The 26,277-nt window shown below is 38.3% G+C and overlaps 1 protein-coding gene across 16 annotated transcripts in view; it reads right to left on the bottom strand.

Moving 5' to 3' along the window:
• Positions 1-26,277, bottom strand: part of rap1gapb (RAP1 GTPase activating protein b) — a 108,919-nt gene that overhangs the window by 40,232 nt on the left and 42,410 nt on the right. For 10 of the 16 annotated variants that reach the window (XM_088423244.1, XM_088423227.1, XM_088423228.1 and 7 more), the window contains one exon: positions 10,019-10,112. Coding sequence is in view for 12 of the 16 variants with exons in the window: in XM_088423227.1 (XP_088279353.1) it covers positions 10,019-10,112 (94 nt within the window). In the remaining 4 variants the exon portion in view is untranslated. Of the gene's footprint in view, positions 1-907; positions 1,017-10,018; positions 10,113-10,231; positions 10,260-10,418; positions 10,645-26,255; positions 26,271-26,277 lie in introns of those variants that run through there. The other 6 variants (XM_088423231.1, XM_088423237.1, XM_088423234.1 and 3 more) reach the window with 5 other exon arrangements.

Here is a 26,277-nt window from a genome sequence, read left to right as displayed (position 1 = left end):
AAAACTGTAAACCGTAAGATGCTGTAAAAAAAGTAGTTAACAGTTGCTGAAAGTTTTTTATATTGCTATTTCCTCCTGTCACTTATAAAAACAACACCGTTTTAGGGATACTTATACGATTTTTACCGATAACAATCTTATTTATGGTTGTCGTGGCAAGTGGGGTGGCACAAAAGGTTTGCTCTTTCCTAGGGGGCTTTGCAAAATATAATTGAGAAGCACTGAGTTAAAAAGAGTTGAAACAAATTCACTCAAGTTCATCAGTATTCAGTGAATATACTTATTGTTATATTTGTGTGCGCTGGTATGCCATGAGGTGTTTCTGATATAAAATATTTGCTTTTGTTCAATAGTGGTTTAACAAACACGAGATGGAGGCATTTTCAAAAATATACTGTAGTTCATACTTATCTTTTAAAGGGACAATGTATAAGATTTCGACCGTTTTTCATTCCGGACAGCAGGAGGTGCTGCATTTACCATTGTCCGTAGTTTTAACAGACATGGCAGCCTCCGGAGGAGTGCCAGCGCCCATGTAATATCATTCAATGATAACTAGACCTACGATTATATTTAAAACATGACTGTTAGTCGTTAGGAACACATTTATTTGCAAGTTTTTGAAATTTATAATCATTTAATTGATTACTCTTTAATGCAAAACGATCAAAATCTTACACATTGTGGCTTTAAGACATTTTATGCCACCGTTCGGCCACTAAATTTGATGCTCGGGTTGACCTCAACACCCCCCACCGCTGTACCTCATGCTTCGCTGATCAATAAACTACAAGCACATGCTCTCTCCCTGGTGGAGGTTATACAAAACGGGAGCCGAAACGTCTCATCCGCAATCAGCAATGCCTGCCAACCTTTGAGGGGGCGAGCGCAAAATACTCATACTCACATCGCTCAGACATCTCCTGTTGAGCAGAGGTCTGCGGGGGGCGCTGTGGAGCAGCGCGTATGAGAAAGTGTTCGTCATCATGGTCGCACAATGATGGCGAGCGCTAAGTCTGTTGATCAAAAACAAAACAAAAGCAGGAGGAAATTTGAGTCGGAGAAGCGCGTTGCCGTGTGAGAAGCAAGACGTTGGCTTTGAAATGTGAAAATGGGATTCCACTTCCTTCCCCTTTTTGCAGCTCACGCATTTGCACTGCAGGAAGTTGAAGGAAAGGAGGAACAAAATGTTTCAGATGTTTTACACACACTCGCGCACACACTCTACTGCGCGCTTCTCGTTTTCGTTGAATCGCATTACGAGAGCATTCATCTTCCTCTCTGCGGCAGGCACAGAATGCCCTCTTAAAATGGAAGTCGTCTCACACTTAATTACCACAACATCATGTTTCATTCAGCCGTCTGTTGTGTGCTTCTTTTTTTGACTTCGCAATGTGGCTGACCTTAATTATAGTAAAGTCTAACTCTATATAGTAAACTTTATTTTCAATTAGACTTTCTTTCATTCTATTCAAAAGTGACGAGAATGCCATTCTATGACTAAATAAATGTTAAGGTAAATGTAGATCCTTCCCTAAGATTATTGGGTTTCTGGAGTGCCTGCCCTTCCCCAACAATTAACTTCCTGTATATATATATAAAGGTACATACAACTGTATGTGTCAGTGAGCATGCGGTTCTCTCCCACTGTTCATCATAACTACGGTCCCATTACATAATCGGTATTACAAAGCCAAGATCATGAGCCACTTTCAAACACGGGCTGGAGTCTAGCCCACTGACTAAATATTTTTGAAACAACATTAGATGGACACTGTCATGCAGAAAAAAAAAAAAAAACATCCTCCCCCTTTGGTGCAAAATGATGAAGGAAAAGCTGCTCTAAGTTTTGCTGGAAGCACAGATTAGCATTAGCCTCTGATAAGTGGCACACATATAGAGTACAGCAGTTTGCGCACCTACACGGAGATAAGTAGCTTGACTTTGGTTTGATCTGAGCCTTGTATGAGTCACCGGCTGTTCATGGCAAAACTAAAGCAGGCCTGTACTGCTATATATGACTTCTTGAGCAAGAGGACAAATCTTGCAGGGGTACAAATAATCTTTTCCACACCGTAATATGCAAATGGTCACAATACGCAAAAAAATTCCAGGACAGTATACCTGCTTTCATGCTCCTGTTTTACTTAGTAGCTGGGTCCAAACATGCTCAGCCATCTCTATCTCAATATACGACTTGATCCCAGACTGAGCTGCCATCAGTTTCACTTTGTATGATGAGGACGAGCAAGAGCAGGCCTTCTTCCACTCAGTCACACTGGCAGCGGACAAAGGATATCATTGACCCATTCCTAGCCGCAATGTCGCTGATCATCAAGAGCAGACAATCTGACCGTGTTCATTCTATATTCATTTACAGTAGTTTATTAGTAAGTTGAAACCTCAAAAAGAGGAATACAAGTTGAGTGTTTGTTGTTGTTTATCTCAGTGTGCCTCACATAGTAAAAAAAAAGGTCTAAATCTTACACATTGTCTCTTTAAGTACAGCAAATCGAGGAGCTATTGATACGTAGTAAAGTAGTAAGTGTCATACTTTGTGGTATATTTATGGTTTAATCAATTGATTCAGCCAAATAAACAATTAATTTAGCCATTTCTAATCACATTTAGCGGATCATCAATTATTCATATAAATGAGATATTTTCAGTTGGGCTTGGTCCCTATGGTCTATATTACTGTTTGTGATTAAATGAAAATTTACAGAGCAAAGCAGCGCCATGTCAGCACCATTAAAACTAATGTTCTTGCAAAGTTGCACTCCTAGACGCCGCCTGGGCATGATAACACAGATTTGTGACCTTTGGCCCAGAACATTCTCCAAGAATTTTGCTATTAAAGCCGCTTAAAAAAATTAAAAAAAAAACTGAAGAGTTGAGATTAAAAAAAACTGTCTGGTAAAGTGCTGATTAAGCAGTGTGTATCTGTGCTGAAAACAGTGCTGTCCCACTCCTACGGGCGGTAGATATTGGCTTAAAGTGTCAGTCACAAACAGAAATTATGAGCCCCCGTAATATGAAGACCTTCACAGGTGGAGTTTGTTTTGGTCAAACAAAACAATTGCGTGTGTTCATCAATTTCCTCATTTGAAATAACGTGAGTAGAAAAACACTGTGAAACTGATTCAAGCAAAATTGTCTGTCTATTTTATTGATGAAGGTGGAATGCAAAGATTTGCATAGAACAAGGACCCAGATGGCGTTCTGGGTTTATTCAATCTTAAAATTGCAATTACAATCACGATTACAGCTTTGAGACCTCGCAAGACCCGCTGCTAAATCAGGGCAGGAAGAAATCTTTTCATCTCGAAGTATTGTGGCGGTGCATGAGCGGCTTGCCTTATTAAAAGCTCCGCCGCTCGACTGGCGACCCTTTGCCTCAGTGCCCGCCAAAAAAAGAAAAAACAGCATGCGGGTGCGTACAAAAGGTGGGCATAAATATCCATGAACTACGGCTGCGCAGCTCCACGAGTTCATTAAGTCAACACAACAGAGCGCACCTTTTTTTTCTTTCATTTCCTTTGGCAAACATGCAAATGATTGTTCTCCTCCAGTATCACATTGATGCTCTCAGGGTTATTCTTATCCTCAAATGGAAACCATACTTCAAAAGAGTCAATCAATGGCTGCAGAGCGCTGAATGGCTTCACAAAGCTACCAATGCCAAGTAAATTGACTCTGGTTAGACCTCAATGTGTGGGCCTGCATGAGGCACCTCCACATGCTCAATTTGAAACAGAACAAGTTTGCGTTAAAAGAGAAGTGCAAAGAAGCCTATTCCCAATAGAATTTTTTTCCCCCATTCTTCTGCTGAGTGACTGGAGGAGCAGGGCGTCACATCTTGGCATCAGCAATGAGCTTTGGTGCTAATCCTGGCTCCAATCAGAAACAATACTGAAAGAACTAAAATAGCAGTGCCCATTTTAGGAATTCCACTAAAAAAATTGGCAAACCAAAAAAAATAATAAAGCTGAAGAGGCGGACCAAGTTGGCTACCTCAATGGGATGCAGTTGCTGTGGCATATTTCAGTTCTCAACCGCCTGCAGTAGAAAGTGGGACATCGAGTCAACAGTAGATGAAGAAAATTCAGATACCATTGTAAAATATGTTCAACAAAGATATATTGCATGGATGGCATGAACGTTCTCAGTTAAGTGATTTTTCTCCAGGGTAGGAATGTAATTTCAAAGAGCTTCACTAAAAATTTTAGCAAAAGATAAACAGGAAAAGGGTTAGGTTTAGGGTTAGGGTTAATGACATTTAGGTACCAGTTTGAAGAAATTAAGAAATTAATTAATAGTTTATTATTGCACCACCAAACACAATGTGGGAAAATAAAAAAAATGAATGTTTTTCACAAAGCAGGGAAGTTAGCACAAGCATTTTAAGTACATCCAAACACAATGACCATTGATTCTGTTGTTTTGCAACAACACAAGCATATTGTTTTATTGTATTAACTGTTGTAATATAATTTCCTCTTTTAATTTCATTGCTCAAACCAAGCAACAGTGGAGTGATAGTTTTGGTTAAATTAAAATGGTTTGTTTTAATATGATGCCATCCGTACAAATATAAATAGGGAAACATAATGGTGAGGAGACGAAAATGGGCAAAATACATTATATAAACATGATTTTGTACGCACATACAATACATACATACACAAACACATACATACATAAATTTAAAAAAAAATGTTGTTTCATAACAATATTGTATACCTTTTCAAGTACGTTCTACTCTCCCCCAAAAATATTTTTCATGCAGATAAGTAATAATCCGCCCTGATGCTAAACTTCATTTTCAGTCACTTGCTTTTAAGTGTCGGCCTTTCCTCGAGAAACAATCTCGCTGTCACTTTAGGCTCAATTAGTGCATCAAAAGACTCAGTCAAAAGCGAGCAGCAGAAATGCCTTACATCAGTTTACAAGGTGAAACTTTAATTAAAAGACAAACTTGGTGAACAGCAATCACACATCATGCCAATTCCCATGTAGAGACAGCCAACAGATATGATAGGCCCTATCATATATGGTGGGGACTCCCATGCACAATACCGGTATTTTCTTTCGAAAAATCTTACAGCATGATACCAAACAAAGATGTTAATAAATGTGGCTATATGGGTTGAAGAGGGTTGATACAACTGCTGGAATGACCTGACAGTGGCTCTAACCATATCTGAAGAAAAGAACTACGGACGGACAGTAGTTGTGATTGATGAGGTGTCAATCATTTGCTGTGGAAACACTCAAAGGTAGCACAGACATGCAAGCGCCCGTATGGTGCAATGCGGAAACAATGGCCAAATATCCATTTTTGGACCCCCAACAACAACAAATGCTCATCGGCCACTAACGACCAAAGGGTAGCTGATCATAGAGACATCAGGCAGCTGAGCAAATTCAGAACTAGTGACGTTTTTGCTATGTTTTTCACCATTTACTTTGTAATTGATTAGACCTTCCTAAAATTAAAACTCTAAAAATGCTAACATTTAGGACCCTATTTTCATAGATTAACACATATGTGCTGGGCATAAAAATGGGTGCATCTTCATTTTTTGTGCCAGGGCAAGTCTAGTTTAACATATTTGGGATTTTGATAGCTCACGCTATGCCTCCTTGGGTGTTCTGATGGAATTCATATTACAAGCCCTTTATCCTGACAATTTGTTGACAAAAGGTAGACCACAATTAAGACCAGCTAAACACAGATCAAAATTGTGGCCAAGGTGGTATGACATCATTTTGGTGGAATTTGATGGAGGTGCAGGCAGCCAGATCTTCTTGCTAGTAGTTTGACATTGTATCATAATGTCTATTTATAAACAAAATGCATGGTGACTTCCGGTTAAATCATCTAAAACTGGCCATGTGAAATGATGTGGTGGAAGCCCGCTCACTGTGAGGCTTGCACAATTCCGGGAGGTTTGGTGCTCAGTGATGTCCTATGTCTGAAAAACAACACTCGCCACTGACTTGCAGTGTGCCAACAACTGACAGGTGCATCCTTGTGGCCATTTATTCATATTTATTCATCATGCCCCTGCTGTGGAAAGTGCTTTTTGTAACCATCTGGCTTCATCCATCTGCATTTATCATACAAGTCTTCTGTTTTGTGTCGTGATGAATGGAGGCACTTGTGTACGTCTAGACACTTTTCTTCTTTTTATGATAATTATTTTTCATCTGACGGCATTGTACTAAGCCATGCAAACAACAAAAGGTTAACTATGAAAAATTAAATGAAAGCATGCTAGCAAGGAATATTTTACCTGCTCACATTATCTTTGTTGAGAGGCATGTTGGCAAAACAAAAAAAAAAATTCAATGAAGCTTTTGCAGCATAATATTCAATTCTATTCTGTATTCCGTGTTCCAAAACAGTGAATTTTGTGGGAAATAACACTGCTTCAATCTTTTAAACATAACTCCTTAGTTGGTCCCTATGGCCATGACCGTGGCCATGACCTTTCTCTCGCACCCCTGTAAAATTTGTGTTTTCACCAAGTGGTCTCCTCCTCTGGGCCCCCATACCAAATAATTAATGTGAAGACACGTTTAAGGGAAAAATAGGAAGGATGGAGGAATGTCACGGTGTTTCAATCTTTTAAGAAAAAAATAACAATAATTTTTGTCATTCATCTGTGACGTACCCTTATCCCCTTTGTTTCTGTAGCATATGGTTATTTGTATTATGTTTTGTTGCATCTTGGATCCTACTACCCCACACAACTGAAAGATGACAGAGAGAGTTGGCAGCGAAACAGTCATGTTGGATGAGCAGACTACTCCAGAGAAAAAAATCACTAAATAACAAATTTGAGGCTAAAGATCCACCTCCTTCCTGTCAACTCTGATGTAAAAGCAATTATGGGCTTGACTTGTAATACACCGCGAGTAGCAGTAAGCCATATGTTACAATGACATTTTCCTTGGAGCTATTTATTTGTATGTTTTTTTTTTTTTCTCCCAAAACGACTATAAGCCCCTGTAGCAATTAATATTGGTCTTGCACATGTTTGTACCAATTAAAAGAAGTTGAACCTATGGCAACAAAAAGCCATGTTTTGAACATTTCCTGTGCCAGTGAGAGAATGAGAAACACTGAAGGATGAAAATCAATGTTTTTAAAATGTTTTTTCCAACACACTCATTGAACTTTAGGCTTGATTTATGGCAGCCACAGCAGATGATTTGCTAGCTCTTCATAGCCTTTTTTGAAACGACATATGGCTGAATGCATCATGCAAAGCCTGCTGTCCCACGCAATGAAAAAAGCAAAGAGAAAAACATCAGGAACACAAACGGATAAATTCACTCAATAAAGGGGAAGATATTAAATGAAAACTACACAATTATTTTACCATTGATTCACCTCTCTGTATTAATTATAATACTCCTCAAGCAAAGGTGACCATGTCAATCACCATCGACCAGCTGCTTGCCAAGAGTGTGTTGGTCAATTATGTGGCTTTAACTCAATCCTTCACTCAATCACTTCCAGCCCTCTGATTTAATGATTTCTGTAGCTGCCCGTACATAACTCTTTCAGTGCCATGGACGAGATTATTCATCCTTTAAAATACTTACATTTTGTGTCAATCCGACACCCTTAACTAGTGCTTATTTTAATATTAAGCCAATTGAGCACTGTATTGATGAACTGTGACCACTGGATGGCAATGTTGCTCACATTGTAGAAGAAAGCCATACATACTACACATATATTACATACTTGTAATTCGAAGTAAGGAATGGAAATCAGTCTTTCATATGAGACCACTTATGTTTCATTGGACATCTGTTATGTTTCCTGTTTTAATTTGGCTTTGTATTAAGGAGAGGGTCTCCTTCTGCCACGAGGGGGCGGAGTCATCGGCCACACACACCTGTTCCCCATTGTCATCAAGGGCTTTTTAAGGCTGGCCGGTGCAGGAGCGCGCCACTGGGTTATTCCTTCGCCATGCTCCAAGCTGCCTTGTGATATCTCCTCCCTTCCTATTCCACGTTATACTTTGACACTCTTTTGGTTTGTACTTTGCTCATTTTTTAATATTTCTTGTTGATGATTTCATTTGTTACTTTGTTCCAGCCGCTCTCCTGCAGACTCTGCTCCTTCATTGCTTCCCCTCCAATGTTGGATTCATTTGCCTGGATGTTCTCATCCCCTTTTTAGTTTGTACTTTGTGACTTTGTTTGTACTTTACCCTTTGGACTCTTTGTTTCTACACCTGGCATGCGCTTTGTGTTTAATAAAACTCTCATTGACTCCTCGTGTGTCTGGTTGGGGCCGTTAACGCGCCCAGCTTCCGTGGTTATTCATAGCAACATCCCTCCATCCATTGTCTAGAGCACAGGTGTCAAAGTCAAGGCCCGGGGGCCAGATCCGGCCCACCGCCTCACTTTTTGTGGCCCTTGAAATGCTGATTTGACTTCAGGTTTCTGACAAAAATACCAAAATTGCAAGTTGTCTAACTTTTAAAAATTTGGGGGAAGATAAAAACAAACATTTTCTTATTCTCCAAATCTCTTTTGAACAATTTTTGCCGGCTTCTGATATCAAATTTTGGGAAATGTGTGATCAACACACTTAAAATGTATTTGAATTCACAGTCATTCCGGCCCTCTGACAGAAACTATCATTACAATGCGGCCCAAAATAAAAAATTGTTTGACACCACTGGTCTAGAGCCACTTATCCTCACATAGGTCCCAGGCTTGCTGGTGCCTATCCCATCTGACATCAAGCAGTAGATGGGGACACACTGAACTGGTTGCCAGCCAATTGCAGGGCACACAAAGACAAACAATGATTCACACACCCAATCACACCTCAGGACAAGTTAGTGTGTCAAATACACCTGCCATGATAACCACTGCTTCGCCAAACTGCCTGTTTACATAAACATAGCACACAATATTCTGCCGGCTTTGACAGGAAAGTGAAAATGCAAAAAATCAACTGGCACTCTAAGAGTTCCGATAATGCCTGGCACTGAAAGAGATAATATCCGTTAAAAAAAAAGTCTCTTGAATAATCTTCAGGACAGCAAGTATTGCATCTGTTTCTGTCTGTTAAACCTCCAGCAAATTAGCAGTTGCCTTGTTAGCCTGCCTATTTGTTTCTACTACAATGTCAATAACAAAATATTTTGTAAAAATGATGAGAAGACCAAGCCAAGTATTTTGACAAAAGAGAGGAGGACATTTTTCAGTGGGTTTGCCTCATCTATCAGTGTGCTACTGTGGCTGCCAGTGGGTGGGCAGGGTGGAAACTCTTGGGCACACGCTAGAGAACGGCCCAAAAACTGCAGTCTGCCCAAAAACTGACCCCTCCAATGGCATGGGGACAAAGAGGGCCCATTGACCTGGGCCCGCCCTGGACTGGCATTTTTGGGCCATTAATAGAAATATTAATGGAGCCAAGTAGCGTTCCAGCACGGCTAATGCTCATGGTGAAATGTGTACACTGTTCACTATCAGCTACCTAGTGTCTGGACTACATCCCTGGCTGATTCCATTTCGCGCAAGACACCAGATAAAAGAATACAAAACGTAGACCGCATTCACAAAAGACATGTTGAATTCACTCCATTATATTTTGTCAAGAGATTGAATGACTATAATCATTTGATATAGATACGTTGAATAGACTATACATCCACCGTATAAATGTACTTGGATCAAGATGATAGTATTTTGTGCAAACACTTGACATCTGAATGCGAATGAATAAATAACTGAATGAAAAAATGAATGGATAAATGAGTTTGAATTGGTCATTTCATAAGTAGGTAGTATGCTACAAATGAGTGCAACATTGCCTGAGAGCATTATTGATGTAGTGTAATGTCATATGGGCAGCACCACAAGGCAAGTTTCCAACAAATCAAAAATGCAGCGAAAGAATGGTTCTTGTTGGTAATTGTGACAAGGTCCATTTTCTGGTCAAGACTGATGAAATCCCAGGTTCTACTCCTCGGACTCTTACCTGCGAGATAGTGGCAAGAGGCAGCAGTGGACCGGAATAATGGAGTGAGCGCTCTACTTCATCAGGGATGCGCGGGATCCTTCCATCGTGCTTCCTGTGAGCACAAGTGGGGGGAAAGATTAGGCCTATCTGAGTGTTGATAGGTTGTATTTAAGATACTACAAACTGCAATTTCCCGGGAAATTGCCCATGGATGTTGAAAGATGCTGTCACCTGAGCCAGGATCTCAGAAGAGTAAATTAACTCGAAACGGCTCATTGGCTGCGTATAGTTGTTCACATAGCAGACCGCTTTAATTGCTGTCGTATCCCAATTAGTGGTCTATGGTGTTGGCCTGTAGGAAATTCTGACCAATATTTAAAACCTACATTTTATTTGTTCCTTAATTGTATTAACTTACCCTTCATTGTCTTTGTTTCATTGTGTTTTCTTGGCTGCAGTTTGGTTCTTCCAATCAACCAATCAAATTTGTTGCAATTCAATGTCAACATTTTTTGTCCCCCATTTGGTTGATCGTAGCAGAACCTTTTACAGTTGAGCCTGATAACAAAACATGTCTGGAACAATGTGTGCGCGTACATTTCAGTTTTTTACTAGCTAGCATATCTGGTGGTAAATAATGTTGGTTGTTATATCATAGCAGTTTAATCTCCGTGTTATGCCTCTATTGACTCTGAAGTCAATGCTTTGATGTTTTGGCAATGCTGTGACATCATTTTTATGTCTTTACTTTTCGTGTCTTTCATCTTCCTGCTGAAGAAAATATGGAAGAAAATTCCAGAAAACAAAAACAAAATCAAAAAAACAAGTTTGATTGTGTTCATTGTGTGAAGGTGGAACCTTCACACATATGTTATTGTGCTCGGCCATTTTCTTTATTATTATTGTGTGAAGGTGGAACCTTCACACATATGTTATTGTGTTCGGCCATTTTCTTTATTGTGTGAAGGTGGAACCTTCACACATATGTTATTGTGCTCGGCCATTTTCTTTATTATTATTATTGTGTGAAGGTGGAACCTTCACACATATGTTATTGTGCTCGGCCATTTTCTTTATTATTATTGTGTGAAGGTGGAACCTTCACACATATGTTATTGTGCTCGGCCATTTTCTTTATTATTATTATTATTATTATTATTATTCTACTTCTGCCTGTTTTTCGACGGATTTCAGCTCATTCCCAGTTTATCCGATTTACACCGTTCCAATTTCACATTATTCCAGTTAAGCGCCCGAAGGGCGTTTCCATTTTTGGAATTCCAAGTATTCACAGTTTTCCCAGAATTCCCGGTTTTCCACCCCAAAAAGGCCCATTGACTTACATTGGGTCATTTTTTGTTTCATTATTACAGCTCTCCCTTTTCATATTTTCAATATTTAACTCATTCAACTCGTTTTAGGGATCCTTCCCATCATTCCAGTAATTGATACATTCCAATATTTTCCCATAATTCCATATTTTTCATCCTTCAAATATTCATAATTCATTTCCAATGGGAGGGCTTCCCATTCATTCTCAATGGGAGATTAAACATTTTACATTTTGAGCTTTCCTATTTCTTATTCATAACATTTAACTCATACATTTCGCCTTATGGCTCATTCCCACCATTGTAACAGTTAATAATTATTAATATTTTCCCATAATTCAATATTTTTCATGTATAACAATTCATAATTCATTTCCAGTGGTGGATTTAACATTATTTACTTGAAGCTTCTCTACTTCACACTCACATTAATCAGTTAATACATTCCCCAATATCAATACTACTCATATTCACACCTTCCAGTAATTCATAACTATTTTCATATTTTTACCCATAATTCCTCATTCCCATTTTCCTCACCAAACTTTGTAACCTTCTATCTTGGCCATTCCTGCTCCGATTCCCACCGTTCCAACTTTAATCGATTCCCCCGATGCCCGCCATTTCATTCGTGTATCCATTTACCTCTTCCCAAAAATTAAAAATTTTCCCACAATTCCACACACTGTACCTTTAATGAACCAATTCATTTTCAATGAGGTCATTCATTGTGTGGGCGTTCGGCCTTCAGTGACTACTGTTTAGGTAGACAAAGTACTCCATTTCCCATGGGGTCGTCAAGCGGCCATCTTGGACACTTGCCCACATACACTAAGACTCCATTTCCCATCAACCCTCAGGGGCGGCCATCTTGGATATCTGTTCAGACAGCTCATGAGCGCTCAGCCCAACTTCCACCCAGTATGGCGGCCATCTTGGTTTACTCAGAACAGTAAAAACAACGCTCTCCTAATGTTGAACATCCAAACTATTAAATATAATTCCCCAAAATTCAGAATTTGAACTTTAAGTATACTTTTTTCTCACTTTTTGAAATTTTGTGATATTTTACAAAATTCGAAAAATTATTGTTTTTTCACTTTAATGACTACAGGTGTTTGTCCGATTCAGGCCGATGTAGCATTTAACCGTTCATCTTGACCCTGCCTATGACCTCAGGTTGTCATTTACCCACAATGCATCTGTTTTGCATAAGTAATAGCCCCCTAAAACTCGCGAAAAATCTGATTTTTTATGTTTCCTCTTGTGATATCTCCATTTGCGTCCGACATATACTTATTGTTTCAATTTTAGGTGTTTCCCATCATGGGTTAGATTGCCAAGAACAACCCCGCACCAACAATTTATAGTTTTTCCCCATTATTTTACCCATAATTCCTCAGTTAATTGTTCTCGCCAAAACATTGTAACCTTCTGTCTTTGCCATTCTTCATTCGATTCCCACCGTTCCAACTTTATATGATTCCATTCATCCCCGCCAATTCATTGGTGTATTCGTTTACCTCTTACCAGAATTCAAAGTTGCACCACAATTCCACACACTGTACCTTTAATGAACCAATTCATTTTCAATGAGGTCATTCATTGTGTGGGCGTTTGGCCTTTGGTGACTACTGTTGAGGTAGTCAAAGTACTCCATTTCCCACGGGGTTGTCAAGCGGCCATCTTGGACACTTGCCCACATACACTGAGACTCCATTTCCCATCAACCCTCAGGGGCGGCCATCTTGGATATCTGATCAGACAGCTCATGAGCGCTGAGCCCAACTTCCACCCAGGATGGCGGCCATCATGGTTTACTCAGAACAATAAAAACAACACTCTCCTAATGTTGAACATCCAATTTATTAAATATATTTCCCCAAAATTCAGAATTTGAACTTTAAGTGTACTTTTTTCTTACTTTTTGAAATTTTGTGATATTTTACAAAATTTGAAAAATTATTGTTTTTTCACTTTAATGACTACAGGTGTTTGTCCGATTCAGGCCGATTCAGCGTTTAACCATTCATCTTGACCCTTCCTATGAACTCAAAGTGTCATTTACCCACAATGCATCTGTTTTGCATAAGTAATAGCCCCCTAAAACTCGCGAAAAATCAGATTTTTGATGTTTCCGCTTGTGATATCTCCATTTGCGTCCTACCTATACTTATCGTTCCAACTTTAGGTGTTTCCCATTATGGGTTAGATTGCAAGGAACACCCTCGCAACAACAATTTCAAGTTTTTCCCATTTTTTACCCATAATTCTTGAGTTAATTATTTTTGCCAAAACATTGTAACCTTCTGTCTTCGCCATTCTTTATCCGATTCCGACCGTTCAAACTTTATTTGATGCCATTCATCCCCACCAATTCATTGGTGTATTCATTTACCTCTTACCAGGAATCAAAATTTTCCCACAATTCCACACACTGTACCTTTAATGAACCAATTCATTTTCAATGAGGTCATTCATTGTGTGGTTCTTTGGCCTTCGTGGACTACTGTTTAGGTCGACAAAGTACTCTTTTTCCCATGGGATCGTCATGTGGCCATCTTGGACACTTGACTACATACACCGAGACTCCATCTCCCATCAGCCCTCAGGGGCGGCCATCTTGGATATCTGATCAGACATCTCATTCAGTTTTTCCCTTCTATCTTTGCCAGTCTTCATCCGATTCCGACCGTTACAACTTTAATCAATTCCCCCAATTCTTGCCATTACATGGTGGTATCTATTTTCCTCTTCCCTGAATTCAAAAATTACCCACAATTCCACTTTTTCAGTTTTTCCCTTCTATCTTCACCATTTTTCATCCGATTCTTACCGTTCCAACTTTAATCAACTCCCCCAATGCCCGCCATTCCATTTTTACCCATTATTCAAATATTACCCACAATTCCACTTTTTTAGTTTTTCCCTTATACAATTGCCATTCTTCATCCGATTGCAACCGTTCCAAGTTTAATCGATTCATCCAATTCCCCCCATTCGATGGTGGTTTGTATTTTCCTCTTTCCAGAGTTCAAAAATTACCCACAATTCCACTTTTTCAGTTTATCACTTCTATCTTTGTCATTCTTCATCCGATTCGGGCCGTTCCAACTTTAATCAATTCCCCCAATGCCCGCCACTCCATTTTTACCCACAATTAAAATATTACCCACAATTCCACTTTTTTCAGTTTTTCCCTTCTATCTTTGCTATTCTTCATCCGATTCCAACCGTTACAACTTTAATCGATTCCCCGAATTCCCACCATTCCACATCATTCAACACCTTTGCCTTCAGAGGTTTCACCTTCACACGCAATTTCTTCAGAAATTGCAAATATTCTAGTTATTATTATTATTCTTATTCTGCCTGTTTTTCGACGGGTTTCAGCTCATTCCCAGTTTATCCGATTCACACCGTTCCAATTTCACATTATTCCAGTAAAGCGCCCGAAGGGCGTTTCCATTTTTGGAATTCCAAGTATTCACAGTTTTCCCAGAATTCCCGGTTTTCCACCCCAAAAAGTCCCATTGACTAACATTGGGTCATATTTTGTTTCATTATTACAGCTCTCCCTTTTCATATTTTCAATATTTAACTTATTCATCTCGTTATAGGGATCCTTCCTATCATTCCAGTAATTAATACATTCCAATATTTTCCCATAATTCCATATTTTTCATCCTTCAAATATTCATAATTCATTTCCAATGGGAGGGCTTCCCATTCATTCCCAATGGGAGATTAAACATTTCACATTTTGAGCTTTCCTATTTCATATTCATAACATTTAACTCATACATTTCGCCTGTTGGCTCATTCCCACTATTGTAACAATTAATAATTTTCAATATTTTCCCATAATTACATATTTTTCATGTATAACAATTCATAATTCATTCCCAGTGGCGGACTTAACATTTTTTATTTAAAGCTTCTCCACTTCACACTCACATTAATCAGTTAATACATTCCCCAATTTGAATACTACTCATATTCACACCTTCCAGTAATTCATAACTATTTTCATATTTTTACCCATAATTCCTCATTCCCATTTTCCTCATCCAAAACTTTGTAACCTTCTATCTTGGCCATTCCTGCTCCGATTCCCACCGTTCCAACTTTAATGGATTCCCCCAATTCCCACCATTTCATTTGTGTATCCCCTTTCCTCTTCCCATGATTCAAAAATTACCCACAATTCCACTTTATCAGTTTTTCCCCTCTATCTTTTCCATTCTTTATCCGATTCTGACCATTCCAACTTTAATCAATTCCCCCAATGCCCGCCACTCCATTTTTACCCACAATTCAAAAATTACCCATAATTCCACTTTTTCAGTTTTTCCCTTCTATCTTTGCCATTCTTCATCCGATTCTGACCGTTCCAACTTTCATCAATTCCCCCGATGCCCGCCACTCCATTTTTACCCACAATTCAAAAATTACCCATAATTCCACTTTTTCAGTTTTTCCCTTCTATCTTTGCCATTCTTCATCCAATTGCGACCGTTCCAACTTGAATCAATTCCCCCAATTCCCGCCATTACATGGTGGTATCTATTTTCTTCTTACCTGAATTAAAAAATTACCCACAATTCCACTTTTTCAGTTTTTCCCTTCTATCTTTTCCATTCTTCATCCGATTGTGACCGTTCCAACATTAATCAATTCCCCTGATGCCCGCCACTCCATTTTTACCCACAATTCAAAAATTACCCATAATTCCACTTTTTCAGTTTTTCCCTTCTATCTTTGCCATTCTTCATCCGATTCTGACCGTTCCAACTTTAATCAATTCCCCCAATGCCCGCCACTCCATTTTTACCCACAATTCAAAAATTACCCATAATTCCACTTTTTCAGTTTTTCCCTTCTATCTTCACCATTCTTCATCCGATTTTTACCGTTCTAACTTTAATCCATTCTCCCAATGCCCGCCACTCCATTTTTACTCACAATTCAAAAATTTCCCACAATTCCACTTTTTCAGTTTTTCCCTTCTACCTTTGCCATTCTTCATCCGATTGCGACCGTTCCAAGTTTAATCGATTCATCCAATTCCCCCCATTCAATGGTAGTTTGAATTTTCTTCTTTCCAGAGTTCAAAAATTACCCACAATTCCACTTTTTTAGTTTATCACTTCTATCTTTGTCATTCTTCATCCGATTCGGACCGTTCCAACTTTAATCAATTCCCCCAATTCCCACCATTCCACATCATTCAACACCTTTGCCTTCAGAGGTTACACCTTCACACGCAATTTCTTCAGAAATTGCAAATATTCTAGTTATTATTATTATTCTTATTCTGCCTGTTTTTCGACGGATTTCAGCTCATTCCCAGTTTATCCGATTCACACCGTTCCAATTTCACATTATTCCAGTAAAGCGCCCGAAGGGCGTTTCCATTTTTGGAATTCCAAGTATTCACAGTTTTCCCAGAATTCCCGGTTTTCCACCCCAAAAAGTCCCATTGACTAACATTGGGTCATATTTTGTTTCATTATTACAGCTCTCCCTTTTCATATTTTCAATATTTAACTTATTCATCTCGTTATAGGGATCCTTCCTATCATTCCAGTAATTAATACATTCCAATATTTTCCCATAATTCCATATTTTTCATCCTTCAAATATTCATAATTCATTTCCAATGGGAGGGCTTCCCATTCATTCCCAATGGGAGATTAAACATTTCACATTTTGAGCTTTCCTATTTCATATTCATAACATTTAACTCATACATTTCGCCTGTTGGCTCATTCCCACTATTGTAACAATTAATAATTTTCAATATTTTCCCATAATTACATATTTTTCATGTATAAAGATTCATAATTCATTCCCAGTGGCGGACTTAACATTTTTTATTTAAAGCTTCTCCACTTCACACTCACATTAATCAGTTAATACATTCCCCAATTTGAATACTACTCATATTCACACCTTCCAGTAATTCATAACTATTTTCATATTTTTACCCATAATTCCTCATTCCCATTTTCCTCATCCAAAACTTTGTAACCTTCTATCTTGGCCATTCCTGCTCCGATTCCCACCGTTCCAACTTTAATGGATTCCCCCAATTCCCACCATTTCATTTGTGTATCCCCTTTCCTCTTCCCATGATTCAAAAATTACCCACAATTCCACTTTATCAGTTTTTCCCCTCTATCTTTTCCATTCTTTATCCGATTCTGACCATTCCAACTTTAATCAATTCCCCCAATGCCCGCCACTCCATTTTTACCCACAATTCAAAAATTACCCATAATTCCACTTTTTCAGTTTTTCCCTTCTATCTTTGCCATTCTTCATCCGATTCTGACCGGTCCAACTTTCATCAATTCCCCCGATGCCCGCCACTCCATTTTTACCCACAATTCAAAAATTACCCATAATTCCACTTTTTCAGTTTTTCCCTTCTATCTTTGCCATTCTTCATCCAATTGCGACCGTTCCAACTTGAATCAATTCCCCCAATTCCCGCCATTACATGGTGGTATCTATTTTCTTCTTACCTGAATTAAAAAATTACCCACAATTCCACTTTTTCAGTTTTTCCCTTCTATCTTTTCCATTCTTCATCCGATTGTGACCGTTCCAACATTAATCAATTCCCCTGATGCCCGCCACTCCATTTTTACCCACAATTCAAAAATTACCCATAATTCCACTTTTTCAGTTTTTCCCTTCTATCTTTGCCATTCTTCATCCGATTCTGACCGTTCCAACTTTCATCAATTCCCCCGATGCCCGCCACTCCATTTTTACCCACAATTCAAAAATTACCCATAATTCCACTTTTTCAGTTTTTCCCTTCTATCTTTGCCATTCTTCATCCGATTCTGACCGTTCCAACTTTAATCAATTCCCCCAATGCCCGCCACTCCATTTTTACCCACAATTCAAAAATTACCCATAATTCCACTTTTTCAGTTTTTCCCTTCTATCTTCACCATTCTTCATCCGATTTTTACCGTTCTAACTTTAATCCATTCTCCCAATGCCCGCCACTCCATTTTTACTCACAATTCAAAAATTTCCCACAATTCCACTTTTTCAGTTTTTCCCTTCTACCTTTGCCATTCTTCATCCGATTGCGACCGTTCCAAGTTTAATCGATTCATCCAATTCCCCCCATTCAATGGTAGTTTGAATTTTCTTCTTTCCAGAGTTCAAAAATTACCCACAATTCCACTTTTTTAGTTTATCACTTCTATCTATGTCATTCTTCATCCGATTCGGACCGTTCCAACTTTAATCAATTCCCCCAATTCCCACCATTCCACATCATTCAACACCTTTGCCTTCAGAGGTTACACCTTCACACGCAATTTCTTCAGAAATTGCAAATATTCTAGTTATTATTATTATTATTATTATTCTACTTCTGCCTGTTTTTCGACGGGTTTCAACTCATTCCCAGTTTATCCGATTCACACCGTTCCAATTTCACATTATTCCAGTAAAGCGCCCGAAGGGCGTTTCCATTTTTGGAATTCCAAGTATTCACAGTTTTCCCAGAATTCCCGGTTTTCCACCCCAAAAAGTCCCATTGACTAACATTGGGTCATATTTTGTTTCATTATTACAGCTCTCCCTTTTCATATTTTCAATATTTAACTTATTCATCTCGTTATAGGGATCCTTCCTATCATTCCAGTAATTAATACATTCCAATATTTTCCCATAATTCCATATTTTTCATCCTTCAAATATTCATAATTCATTTCCAATGGGAGGGCTTCCCATTCATTCCCAATGGGAGATTAAACATTTCACATTTTGAGCTTTCCTATTTCATATTCATAACATTTAACTCATACATTTCGCCTGTTGGCTCATTCCCACTATTGTAACAATTAATAATTTTCAATATTTTCCCATAATTACATATTTTTCATGTATAACAACTCATAATTCATTCCCAGTGGCGGACTTAACATTTTTTATTTAAAGCTTCTCCACTTCACACTCACATTAATCAGTTAATACATTCCCCAATTTGAATACTACTCATATTCACACCTTCCAGTAATTCATAACTATTTTCATATTTTTACCCATAATTCCTCATTCCCATTTTCCTCATCCAAAACTTTGTAAACTTCTATCTTGGCCATTCCTGCTCCGATTCCCACCGTTCCAACTTTAATGGATTCCCCCAATTCCCACCATTTCATTTGTGTATCCCCTTTCCTCTTCCCATGATTCAAAAATTACCCACAATTCCACTTTATCAGTTTTTCCCCTCTATCTTTTCCATTCTTTATCCGATTCTGACCATTCCAACTTTAATCAATTCCCCCAATGCCCGCCACTCCATTTTTACCCACAATTCAAAAATTACCCATAATTCCACTTTTTCAGTTTTTCCCTTCTATCTTTGCCATTCTTCATCCGATTCTGACCGTTCCAACTTTCATCAATTCCCCCGATGCCCGCCACTCCATTTTGACCCACAATTCAAAAATTACCCATAATTCCACTTTTTCAGTTTTTCCCTTCTATCTTTGCCATTCTTCATCCAATTGCGACCGTTCCAACTTGAATCAATTCCCCCAATTCCCGCCATTACATGGTGGTATCTATTTTCTTCTTACCTGAATTAAAAAATTACCCACAATTCCACTTTTTCAGTTTTTCCCTTCTATCTTTTCCATTCTTCATCCGATTGTGACCGTTCCAACATTAATCAATTCCCCTGATGCCCGCCACTCCATTTTTACCCACAATTCAAAAATTACCCATAATTCCAGTTTTTCAGTTTTTCCCTTCTATCTTTGCCATTCTTCATCCGATTCTGACCGTTCCAACTTTCATCAATTCCCCCGATGCCCGCCACTCCATTTTTACCCACAATTCAAAAATTACCCATAATTCCACTTTTTCAGTTTTTCCCTTCTATCTTTTTCATTCTTCATCCGATTGTGACCGTTCCAACATTAATCAATTCCCCTGATGCCCGCCACTCCATTTTTACCCACAATTCAAAAATTACCCATAATTCCACTTTTTCAGTTTTTCCCTTCTATCTTTGCCATTCTTCATCCGATTCTGACCGTTCCAACTTTCATCAATTCCCCCGATGCCCGCCACTCCATTTTTACCCACAATTCAAAAATTACCCATAATTCCACTTTTTCAGTTTTTCCCTTCTATCTTTGCCATTCTTCATCCGATTCTGACCGTTCCAACTTTAATCAATTCCCCCAATGCCCGCCACTCCATTTTTACCCACAATTCAAAAATTACCCATAATTCCACTTTTTCAGTTTTTCCCTTCTATCTTCACCATTCTTCATCCGATTTTTAACGTTCTAACTTTAATCCATTCTCCCAATGCCCGCCACTCCATTTTTACTCACAATTCAAAAATTTCCCACAATTCCACTTTTTCAGTTTTTCCCTTCTACCTTTGCCATTCTTCATCCGATTGCGACCGTTCCAAGTTTAATCGATTCATCCAATTCCCCCCATTCAATGGTAGTTTGAATTTTCTTCTTTCCAGAGTTCAAAAAGATAGATAGATAGATAGATAGATAGATAGATACTTTATTCATCCCCGTAGGGAAATTCACATTACCAGCAGTATCCTCAAGTCGAGATATAAAATATGAGAAATAAAGTACACAAGATACACATAAGTCCAGTACAGAAGTATACTTAAGGTGCTTGTTAACAGTGTAAACAGAATAGTGTGAATCGTTGGAGTCTAGTGCAAGTATAATTAAGGTGCTTGTATAAAGTGAATAGTGCAGTGCAGAGTATGAGGTTTAGAGTTTAATGTGAGCTTTTACTGCCCCGGGTGGAGTTGAAGAGCCTCATGGCATGGGGGAGGAATGATCTCCTCAGCCTGTCCACAATTCCACTTTTTCAGTTTATCACTTCTATCTTTGTCATTCTTCATCCGATTCGGACCGTTCCAACTTTAATCAATTCCCCCAATTCCCACCATTCCACATCATTCAACACCTTTGCCTTCAGAGGTTACACCTTCACACGCAATTTCTTCAGAAATTGCAAATATTCTAGTTATTATTATTATTCTTATTCTGCCTGTTTTTCGACGGATTTCAGCTCATTCCCAGTTTATCCGATTCACACCGTTCCAATTTCACATTATTCCAGTAAAGCGCCCGAAGGGCGTTTCCATTTTTGGAATTCCAAGTATTCACAGTTTTCCCAGAATTCCCGGTTTTCCACCCCAAAAAGTCCCATTGACTAACATTGGGTCATATTTTGTTTCATTATTACAGCTCTCCCTTTTCATATTTTCAATATTTAACTTATTCATCTCGTTATAGGGATCCTTCCTATCATTCCAGTAATTAATACATTCCAATATTTTCCCATAATTCCATATTTTTCATCCTTCAAATATTCATAATTCATTTCCAATGGGAGGGCTTCCCATTCATTCCCAATGGGAGATTAAACATTTCACATTTTGAGCTTTCCTATTTCATATTCATAACATTTAACTCATACATTTCGCCTGTTGGCTCATTCCCACTATTGTAACAATTAATAATTTTCAATATTTTCCCATAATTACATATTTTTCATGTATAACAATTCATAATTCATTCCCAGTGGCGGACTTAACATTTTTTATTTAAAGCTTCTCCACTTCACACTCACATTAATCAGTTAATACATTCCCCAATTTGAATACTACTCATATTCACACCTTCCAGTAATTCATAACTATTTTCATATTTTTACCCATAATTCCTCATTCCCATTTTCCTCATCCAAAACTTTGTAACCTTCTATCTTGGCCATTCCTGCTCCGATTCCCACCGTTCCAACTTTAATGGATTCTCCCAATTCCCACCATTTCATTTGTGTATCCCCTTTCCTCTTCCCATGATTCAAAAATTACCCACAATTCCACTTTATCAGTTTTTCCCCTCTATCTTTTCCATTCTTTATCCGATTCTGACCATTCCAACTTTAATCAATTCCCCCAATGCCCGCCACTCCATTTTTACCCACAATTCAAAAATTACCCATAATTCCACTTTTTCAGTTTTTCCCTTCTATCTTTGCCATTCTTCATCCGATTCTGACCGTTCCAACTTTCATCAATTCCCCCGATGCCCGCCACTCCATTTTTACCCACAATTCAAAAATTACCCATAATTCCACTTTTTCAGTTTTTCCCTTCTATCTTTGCCATTCTTCATCCAATTCTGACCGTTCCAACTTTAATCAATTTCCCCAATTCCCGCCATTACATGTTGGTATCTATTTTCCTCTTCCCTGAATTCAAAAAATTACCCACAATTCACCATTTTCAGTTTTTCCCTTCTATCTTTGCCATTCTTCATCCGATTCTGACCGTTCCAACTTTCATCAATTCCCCCGATGCCCGCCACTCCATTTTTACCCACAATTCAAAAATTACCCATAATTCCACTTTTTCAGTTTTTCCCTTCTATCTTTGCCATTCTTCATCCGATTCTGACCGTTCCAACTTTAATCAATTCCCCCAATGCCCGCCACTCCATTTTTACCCACAATTCAAAAATTACCCATAATTCCACTTTTTCAGTTTTTCCCTTCTATCTTCACCATTCTTCATCCGATTTTTACCGTTCTAACTTTAATCCATTCTCCCAATGCCCGCCACTCCATTTTTACTCACAATTCAAAAATTTCCCACAATTCCACTTTTTCAGTTTTTCCCTTCTACCTTTGCCATTCTTCATCCGATTGCGACCGTTCCAAGTTTAATCGATTCATCCAATTCCCCCCATTCAATGGTAGTTTGAATTTTCTTCTTTCCAGAGTTCAAAAATTACCCACAATTCCACTTTTTCAGTTTATCACTTCTATCTTTGTCATTCTTCATCCGATTCGGACCGTTCCAACTTTAATCAATTCCCCCAATTCCCACCATTCCACATCATTCAACACCTTTGCCTTCAGAGGTTACACCTTCACACGCAATTTCTTCAGAAATTGCAAATATTCTAGTTGCATTTAATCTTGTATATCTAAAACTACCACATTATAGGCTTGGCCTTTCAAGCTTATCTTAACGTTGATGCTAATTTGCATATTGCTGTGGTGTTATAACATTTTAACCAACAGAGCACAAACAGTAGGGAGTTGAGGCTGAATTAATGGCATCTTCATACGTTTAAAATGAAAAGTATGTTGAGTTGCCAGTATTGTCCCAGAATCAAACTCACATCTCAAGACATCACCACACTCTATAATGGCCATGATCAACATAGACTGATTACTATCTGAAAGTTTTGATCCTTTGCCATGGCATTTTTAGCGCAATGCTCAATTTTCACATCTTTGATGCTCTTTTTGGAAAGTTTCCATCAGACATAACCACTTGTGTTTGAAGTTATGTTTTATTCATTGAGGAAATAATGAGTCAAAAAATCTTGCAGTCGCAATGAGTATTTAATAAAAGAGAGAAAAAAACACTGGAGCCACAGCACCTTTTAACTGGGAAAAGTCAGGCTGGAAGGGCCACATTGAAGCAGAATACTTTTAAATGGTTCGTGAAACCAAATCGAAACGTTTCATTTCTTTGTTCCTGCAGCACTCCAATGTGTGTGCCTGTGTGAAAGAAATTAACAAAGGACTTGCACAATATTACTTCTCGCTTTGTCTCACACATCAGTCACTGGCTTGGCGTGGCAGCCCATCTGTGCACACATCCTGTTCGCGAACCTGCAGCAGAGGGCGGAATTTCCGAGCAACGGTGAACAATGGGACGAGTCCGATTGTCATATTTCACCCCTTCTGTTCTTTTGGCGCCTGAGAAGCACAGCTTTGGGTGGTTAGTGAAGTCATACTAATACTACTACTTCTACTATTAATAAAAATAAGAATAATGTGTCGTTTATAAAACCAGTTTCATTCAAGAAAATCTCTCGCCATCCTCATTATTATTATATTAGAAGCACTGTGTCTCATGTGGATGTAATTTGGTTCCGCATAATTACAACCAATTAAAAGTCCTGATTTAATCTTGCAGATAGAAAGGCTGAATCACCATTCAGGGGCGCCCAAATTTCACCCTGAAGGCTGGGTTTGTGTATATGCTGTCAATGTGCTGTTGTACAAAGCAGATAAGAGGATCAACTTAATTATAATGCACCCACTGCCTTCATTTTGACACCTGATGTGAGGGATACTTCATGGACAGAAAAAATATATATTCACTTGTTAAGTATTACAAGCACTGTAAGTTGGAAATAATTTCACATTTTTGAATAAATAAGTGGAAGTTAATACATCTTTTATAACGTTAATCAATCTACCAGATAATGGAAAAAATAATTAATGGAGACAGCAATCATTAATTGCAGCTCTACTTGAAACATTTGGAATTTTGTTCAAGCTTGTCTGACTTGGACATAATTGATTCTTTTTTTGGTGGTTAACCCATTTCCACACCTGCATGACAAAATAATTTCACACTGAATTAAAGCAATGTCTTCATAGCTAATAATCATAAGAGAGGGTCAAGCTTACACCACCAAGTCCAAGTCCTCTTGACCATGACAAAGAGCATTTTAAACGCATTAATGAATGACAATGCAAAACTATGAAATGCGAGCTTACCAAAACAATATGTACCATCTATAGCTGTATTCACTATCTAATTACCCCCCAGCACCACAACAAATCTGGTCGCAATTCTGCTGCCGCCAAATGTGGTTTGCACTCCTGAAGGAAATTGTCTAATTACATGGATGAATATGATGACAGCCATTAAGTCCAAATGGATGCAGTGTAAAAGGCTTTTTGTGCTAATAATGCAAGAGGATAGAGAACTGACATGCAGTCTTCTTGTGATAAAATAGAAAGATGCCAAATTAATTAAGCTCTTTACAGGCAATTAACAGGCCCACATGGCATAGGATGTGTGTCTAGTTTAAAAGAAATCAATGTTGAAATTTGGATGCTAAACTCAGAACTGTCCTTTTTCTTCCAATCTTCAAAAGGAACACAAAAATGCACAGAGGTGAGAAAAGAAGAGGAACTTATCTGGCATGTTTTTACTCTCCCAACACCCAGCTGGTGCCAAGGAGCTCAATCGTACATCTTCATTGGCTGCACGTCCAGGCACTGAAGCCATCTATGGCTTATTTTTCATGAGTGTAAATTCTTGCTCGCCGCCATGCGCACGTGCATCCGTCTCGGCGCATGGTTGCCTAGCAACTCAGCCTAACTCACCTCAAATGCTTAGAAACATCCAAACAAAAAATGCTAGCCTTGATGAGACAATTGCAGTCATAGTATCCATGCAATGGAATAGTACAGAGACTAAGTCTACCATGAGACCTATACTAAACAATACACCAGCAGCCACAATATTAATAATGAAAACTTGCCACAAGCTTGATACAACTTTCACACTTTATGAAGACATTTTATACCAGTTGGAAAAAAAATATACATACACTTTAATGTCACAATTTGGCATTCTTTCTTGAGAAGCATGGAGTGAACATAATTCTTTACACATCTAAAGATTGAAGCAGAAACCATTGTCCATCAACAATTTGAATCAAAAATCAACTTCGAATGGAACCATAGACCCAAAAATCTGAATCAAATCGAATCGCGAGACAGATTGCTACCTCATACCTGTACTTCATTTGGATATGAAGTAATTGTATTTTTTCCTTTGCTTGAGTTGCAGATGAAATAAATATTTGCAAGAGTTGAAGGCAATGCTTTATTTGGCTACATGGCTTTACTTCTACGCTATGTGCAATAGTAAAAAAAAAAAAAAAAGAAGGTCTAATAGATACAAATGTTTGACTTTGTAACTTCATTGAAATAATGACATCCTTTTCAGTCCAACAAATCGCTGAAGTATAGAACATTAATTTAATACTATTGGCATTTTATCTTAATGATTGTCTAACCAGTTTTGTTATTGCCTGGCAG

The sequence above is a fragment of the Hippichthys cyanospilos genome, chromosome 9, assembly GCF_059441005.1.
Source record: "Hippichthys cyanospilos isolate Australia breed blue-spotted pipefish chromosome 9, RoL_Hcya_1.0, whole genome shotgun sequence".
Lineage (NCBI taxonomy): Eukaryota > Metazoa > Chordata > Actinopteri > Syngnathiformes > Syngnathidae > Hippichthys > Hippichthys cyanospilos.
Note: the sequence above shows the minus strand (reverse complement) of the source record. Positions and strands in the feature narration are given on the sequence as shown.